The sequence below is a fragment of the Archocentrus centrarchus genome, chromosome 12 (assembly GCF_007364275.1).
Source record: "Archocentrus centrarchus isolate MPI-CPG fArcCen1 chromosome 12, fArcCen1, whole genome shotgun sequence".
Classification (NCBI taxonomy): domain Eukaryota; kingdom Metazoa; phylum Chordata; class Actinopteri; order Cichliformes; family Cichlidae; genus Archocentrus; species Archocentrus centrarchus.
In genome coordinates, this window is record NC_044357.1 from 25543978 (window position 1) to 25550880 (window position 6903).

At 45.9% G+C, this 6903-nt stretch overlaps 1 protein-coding gene across 1 annotated transcript; it reads left to right on the forward strand.

Annotated features, from left to right (window-relative positions):
* Window positions 1-1953: 1953 nt before the first annotated feature.
* cdk9 (cyclin-dependent kinase 9 (CDC2-related kinase)) lies at window positions 1954-5715 on the forward strand. The gene is made up of 8 exons (XM_030742581.1): window positions 1954-2021; window positions 2159-2272; window positions 3500-3581; window positions 3656-3746; window positions 3842-4008; window positions 4164-4335; window positions 4572-4720; window positions 4803-5715. Exons 1-8 carry the CDS (start codon window positions 1981-1983, stop codon window positions 5166-5168), a joined length of 1182 nt encoding a protein of 393 aa, XP_030598441.1. The 5' UTR covers window positions 1954-1980; the 3' UTR covers window positions 5169-5715.
* The last annotated feature ends 1188 nt before the right edge of the window (window positions 5716-6903 follow it).

The following is a 6903-nucleotide window of genomic DNA, read 5'->3' on the forward strand; positions in this document are numbered from 1 at the left end:
AAGTGTGGACACTTGGTCAGGGTCCCTCTGTCGGTCCCTCTGTCCACACATGTGACACACATGTGACGAGTGAGGAGTGAGAGGTGGTTTATGGAAACATGCTGAGAGCATGCTGTGGATGTTTGTCTCTGTGTATAAAGGATAACATCCCGGCCCCTCTGACACTGATGGTTAAAGAAGATTGTTTGTCTCCAAACAGCAGGAACTGATTTTTGTGCCGGTAAATGTACAATAAATCCTTAAACAGAAATATCCTGACGGGATAATCCTGTTAAAGGAACGCTGTCCTAGTTAAAGGCATAAAGGGGTAAAGGCAATAAGAGTAAAGAGACTAAAGTGAAAAAGGTGAACTCCAAAATGCTAAATGAGATTTACCTTCATTAATAATCATTAATAATTAGCACTGAGCTTTAATTTATGAAGCAACTGTTTAGGCAGAATGAACCAAATCAATCGGCACAGTCTTTTTGGAGCAACATGGAGTAACAGTCCCCGAGGCCTGAATTACCTTTGATAATGAAAATATTCACGTCTGGAATATGTGCTGAAAACGGGAATCTGGGCTTTCCTGAAAACCTTTCTGGGTTTCATACAGAAATGCAGGTAAAACAGGTGTAATATGATGGCTGAAGCTGAAATCAGGGGTTAGTTTCTTTCCTCGGTTCGTTTAAATTAATTTGAGATGAGAGCCTTTTCTGTGCTCCATAGTATTACTATTTATTTATTTACATATTTACACATGTGCCATTGTCAGAATGTCTTTTTGTAAGGTGAACAGTTAAAGTGCTTTTCTTTTCTTTTGTATTTTCACATTTATTTATTCATTAGCCCCTTTTGATGCGGAGAGCGCCCCCATGTGGTGGTAAATTGTAACCGAAGATCGTTTTGACTGATATCTTCGAGATCATGTTTACAGGTTTTCCAAGAATTTCCCTTTAAATTTAGGACTACATCCTGGCAAACAGTTATTCCCATCCTTGCATTTCTCGGTTTTACGGGGATTTTCCGGTCACGTGGTTCAGGTGGAAGTGACTTCCTGGTTAGAAAAGATTTTTTATAATTTAAAACCATGTTAGGGTAAAGCATTTTTTAAACCTGGTTAGGAGTGCAAACTGACTCATTACTATACAGATTTCCTTACTGAAGCAGGACAGCACTGAGCTAATCAGTGAAGGGAAGGTTACATCTCACAGAAACTCGGTGTCTTGGTTTATTGTCTGAAACAGAGCCACTGAACAAGTCGTTACTGGTCATAGTAATGACTTTGGCGCTGCACTGGAGGGCCCCCTTTGTTAATTTAGGAGGTTTGATGGGATTACAAGCAGCCTCGTTTACATCTGAAATACAGCAAAGGCTGGCTGATGGTGGGTGGGGTTGGGGCTGCCTAGTATCATGTTTATTATTATGCAGTTAACCTCCAGCTCCGCCTCAGTATGGTATTAAACAGTTTGTTTTGGTCCCATTATCAACCCTGCAGCCTTTCTTCCAAACTGGCTAAAGGAACAAAGAGCACCCAATCATCTCAATACAATCTGGATTAAATGTTTAATCTGGATGTGTTTTTAAAGCCTCCTCCTGTCTGGCCGAACCTGAAAATATGCTCATAAATCCTATTTTTTCTGGAAAGATTGGAGAGTAAAGCGAGACATCGGTGACCTTTAACATGATGAATGAAGACATCTGAAGATCTTGTAAACCAGTTTATAGAACTATAAGGAATCTTCAGCTCTAATTCACAGCCTCCCAAAGCTGCTGAGCGCTTTGATGCATGACCTTTGAACTGTGGGAAAAGTCATGATGCAACAGAAACTGGTTTCAACCATAAACATGTCTGTGGTTTCACCTCTCAGAAAACAATAAAGTTTAAAGTGAAAAAAAAAAGGAGCCCGCCCCCAGGCCAGTGGGCGGGGCGTCGCTGAAGTCTAGGGTGACGCTGCAGCGTAAACGCGCATACGTAACTGCGTCGCGGACTCCAGCAGGATGCAGCGGGACAAGACGAACAACGCTAGCGCGGCTGAAAAGTAAGAATAAAACTATTTACGCTTTAATTTTTATGAAGTTTTACTGTGATTCGGTTCACCGGTCTCTGGGACGCCTGTTTGGCCAGTCTTGTTGAATATTACCGTTCTAAAGTCGGCTGAATTGTCCTTTTGTCCAGGCCCGACCGGGAGGCCGCCATCATGTCCAAGTACTACGACGGAGTGGAGTTTCCTTTCTGCGACGAGTTCTCCAAGTACGAGAAAATGGCCAAGATAGGACAGGGAACCTTTGGGTGAGTAGTTCATAAAGACGCCAAACCTTTGGCTGCGCTTCGTCCTTCGTGTAAACTCTAGTTGTGTGTGTGTGTGCGCGCGCGTGCGTAAGTGAAGCTAGCTAGGTATGCTAACTGATGAAGAGCAGGTAAGCAACCTTTCCTCACCTGGGCGAGTCCAGCTGATAGGTTGGTTGGTTATAAAGGAGCTAGTAGAGGTTATTTCAACTAGTTTCGGGTTAGAGCCGTGATTTACGTTTTCCTAATGCGCACAGCAAGGAGACAAGCCCGGACAGGCCTGAGAGCCACAGCCTGGGTCCGCCTCCAATCACGGTTAAATATGCACCAAAATGGATGGATTAGTGGGTTTTCATGGTTACCGTTACCTGTAAGACACCCCTGCCCAGTCACAGTTGAAATACCAAAGGCACGGTTGTTAGCAGGTTTGGTGTGCAAAGCTTTCAGTGATCAACAGTACGGTGGCTTCAGTGTGTGTGGGAGCAGAGTGGAGCGTTTCAGCAGCTCCCATCTGCTGCCCTAAAGGTTTAGATCATGATAGAAACCGTTTCTGTAGTTTCTCAGGCATCCAAATCATTTCACACCAAAAGGCTTCTTCAGTCCTAAAGGCTGCTGGGGAGAGCCCCAGGTGGTGTTGGAGTATTTTACAAGGATTATTGGGGGTTATTTTCCCATGATTGTTGGGAGGGTGGTGTTCCAGGTATCGTATGGGGGGTTATCACCTTGGAGGTGGTCCTGAGAGTCATTGACCCACCCTGCCATCATGTCTTTGAGGGTCCCATAGATCGAGGTGTGAGTGCAGGTTAGGGTGGTGGGTCTGTGCCTGCTGGGGTCCAAACAGGAGCAAAGCAGATCCTGTCTTTTTTTTTTGCTTTTTTCCTCCTTGCTACTACATCAGAGGTCTGAGGAAGGCAGTGTGAGTATGAGCCGGCTCTCCGATGTTGTGCTGTGTGGAGTGGGTGTCTGGCTGTGTCTGAGCTCTCATCACAGCGTACGTGATGTTGATCAGCTTGTTTTGTCTGAGGGAGATTGTGTCTGGAGAAGATTCGCTTGAGTTTCTCAGACAAACCTGCCATATAAGTGTTGTTCCTCTTCCCCACTAGAGGTTAATACCTGGGACATCAGCTTTTAGAAGCATCATTAATGTTTACCAGCAGGTTTGCTTTCTTTGAGTCGAGTCATGAGCAGGTCAGAGTGCTGAATTTGTCCTAAAAATTGTCTCTATCACAGGGAGGTGTTCAAAGCAAAGCACCGGCAGACGGGCAAGAAAGTCGCCCTGAAGAAAGTGTTGATGGAAAACGAGAAGGAAGGGGTAAGCAACCAGAGCCTGACATTTAAAATCCTGATAGCTGGTGTGGATGATTACATGGCTGGGTTTCCTTTCAGTTCCCAATCACAGCTCTGAGAGAGATCAAGATCCTTCAGCTGCTCAAACACGAGAACGTCGTCAATCTGATCGAGATCTGCAGAACCAAAGGTTGGTGCGATGACTGTACATTTGTTTTTATGTTGCTCAGGAAGCAGGAAGCTTATGTTGGAAGTTGTTCATTTTCTTCTCTGCTGTTTTTGCAGCCACTCAGTTCAACAGGTACAAAGGAAGCATCTACCTGGTGTTTGACTTCTGTGAGCACGACCTGGCCGGGCTGCTGAGCAACGCCAACGTCAAGTTCACGCTGGCTGAGATCAAGAAGGTGATGCAGATGCTGCTCAACGGGCTGTACTACATCCACAGGAACAAGGTGAGGCTCTCAGAGAGGTCACACCAGAAGTATTTGGACATGTGTTATTGTCAGTTGTGTCAAACTCATAGCTGATCAGATAAAACCATATCACTGTTTAAACCCAGTGAAGTCCCACTTTAATACTATTATTAATGTGTTGATTTTTGGCTCAGATTCTTCACAGAGACATGAAGGCTGCCAACGTGCTCATCACCAGAGACGGCGTCCTGAAGCTGGCCGACTTCGGTTTGGCTCGAGCCTTCAGCCTGGCCAAGAACAGCCAGGGGAACCGCTACACCAACCGCGTTGTGACGCTGTGGTACCGCCCCCCAGAGCTGCTGCTGGGTACGAACAACCGAGCTTAACGATACTTGATTAAAGGAAAAGGCTGTAAAGTTACTCAGCCTCAGATCTGGTGTCATTTATCTTTAGCTACTTGTGTTCTAATATTACAGTGTAAAATGGTAGAAAGTACTGCATTGACTGAAAGTACTGAAGTATAATCAGGAAGAACGACTAAAAGTAGACTGTAATGAGCTCCAGCTGCAGTCATTAAATCCTGTTTTTCTTTGTTTTTGCAGGTGAGCGAGATTACGGGCCTCCCATCGACCTGTGGGGAGCCGGCTGCATCATGGCCGAGATGTGGACCCGGAGTCCGATCATGCAGGGGAACACGGAGCAGCACCAGCTGACCCTCATCAGCCAGCTGTGCGGCTCCATCACGGCTGAGGCGAGTCATCGTTCTCCCTCCGAGCTCTGCTTGTTCTGTTTCTGTGCTTGGTGTTAACCTGAACCCTCTGTCCTCCCTTCAGGTGTGGCCCACCGTGGATAAGAAGTACGAGCTGTACCAGAAGATGGAGCTGCCCAAAGGCCAGAAGAGGAAGGTGAAGGACCGGCTCAAAGCTTACGTCAAAGACCCGTACGCTCTGGACCTCATCGACAAGCTGTTGGTGCTGGACCCGGCGCAGCGCATCGACAGCGACGACGCCCTCAACCACGACTTCTTCTGGTCCGACCCGATGCCCTCCGACCTCAAGAACATGCTCTCCACCCACAACACGTCCATGTTCGAGTATCTGGCCCCGCCCCGGCGGAGAGGACACATGCCCCAGCAGCCGCCTAACCAGAACCGGAACCCGGCCACCACGAGCCAGACCGAGTTCGACCGCGTGTTTTAGACCCACTCGTTTTTCTTCCAGCCGTTTGTGGATTAACCGGGAACAGACGGACTGTTTTCCTTGTCCGTGTTTAGATCCTCACTGCATGTTTAAGGCAAAACTTTTCTTTTTTTTTTTTCCTACAGCTGCTCATTTCTCTGTGTTACAGAGTCTTTATTTATAAAAACTGTTTTTATTTAAGACATCAGGTCACTTATTCCTCTGCCACAAAGGGACACGCCTGCATACCTGAAGTAAAGTGGTTCTTTTCCTTGAATGAACCTGGCAGCATGTGATCTGTTAGATGGAGAATTACTCCAGCAGCTGGAGTAAACATCTGTAAGAGGAAATCCACCACATGGACTGAATCTACCTTTAGGACGTGAAGAAGTGACTGAAAGACTGAAGTGCCTCCAGCAGGTGGCAGCATCACATCACTGTATATCCCTGTACAGCACATGTACATAATTATTTTCTTTTTTTTATACTCAGCAAAGATGAAACCAGAGAAAAAAAGATTTTAAACTGTTTAATGTGAAATTCTGGTCAATAAAATGTTTCAAACACAGACTGATTCCTGCTGTTTGTGCTAAAGAAATCAACATGTTTGAAAGTCTGAAACACTGATGTGAAAAACTGCAGCCAAGTCTGTTTCTCACCCACTCAGACACAGACTGGCTCCTGGGCAGGACGAGTTTTCCTATAACCGGCTCTGAGCTGCAGAATACAAACGTCTCCTGTTTCTAGTTCTCCAATAATTTAAACTTTTTTAAAAATGGCTTAAATGTTTTTCAGGCCTGGAAAGTTCACCTTGATCTCTCCCTGTTTCTTTAGTTGAATCCATTAAAATGTGCATTTTTGTACCAACAAGGTGATTCCTGTTAGATATGCAAAGTTTTCAGCTTAGTGTACGTCCTTATAAAAATGAGGAAACTGAACAAGTGGAGCCTTAAAAAATATCCACAAACTGTATACACACGATCAAGCATTAGACCTGTCTAATACTGTGCTGGTGCCAAAACAGGTCACATCTAACAATAAACTGTCCACAGCTGATGAACAGCATCTGAAAGTCATGTTCTTAAGTAACTGGAACACATCCAGACCTGAGAGATCATCTGGACCTTCAGCTGATCATCTACAGTTCACTGAAGCCTCATCAGAGATGCTCTCAGTGGAAGGGCGGCTGTCTGAAGGGAAACTGGCTGAGCTCTGCCACATAAGAACTGCACTGATCATCAGTGAATGCAAAGACTGGTTTAAATCATCAGTGTGAGGAGGTCAGGAGGTCCAACTGTGAGAGTCTGCTTCCATCTGTGAAACGTGGAGGCTCTGCAAGTAGTGTTGGAGTGTACTGGTAGTACAAATGACAGCAGAAGCAAGAATACTGAGAGGGAGTGTAACAGTGATGCTGCAATCAGCAGATGTAGTGAAGGTTTGATGTGGGGTCAACCATCCAAAGCAAGAGAGTGCAGGTGGAGATGAGTAGGTGATCTGTGTCAGAAGGAGAGCAGCCAGAGTGAAAGGGAAGGTTTACAGGATGGTAGTGAGACCTCCTGCGATGGTTTGGAGACGGCAGCTCTGATACAAAGACCGGCTGAAGATGCTCAGATCTTCAGTGGGAGTGAGCAGGATGGATTAGAAATGAGTCCATCAGAGGGACGGCTCAGAGTCAGAGAGGCTGAGAGGGTTTGGACACGTGCAGAGGAGGGAGGGTGGAGATGGAGCTGCAGGCAGGAGGAAAAGAGGAAGACCT

Coding starts and splice junctions, on each gene's coding strand:
- cdk9 (XM_030742581.1), top strand. CDS start 1,981: ATGCAGCGGGACAAGACGAACAACGCTAGCGCGGCTGAAAA. Junction 3,582..3,655: donor TGGAAAACGAGAAGGAAGGG/GTAAGCAACCAG, acceptor GTTTCCTTTCAG/TTCCCAATCACAGCTCTGAG. Junction 4,009..4,163: donor ACTACATCCACAGGAACAAG/GTGAGGCTCTCA, acceptor TTTTTGGCTCAG/ATTCTTCACAGAGACATGAA.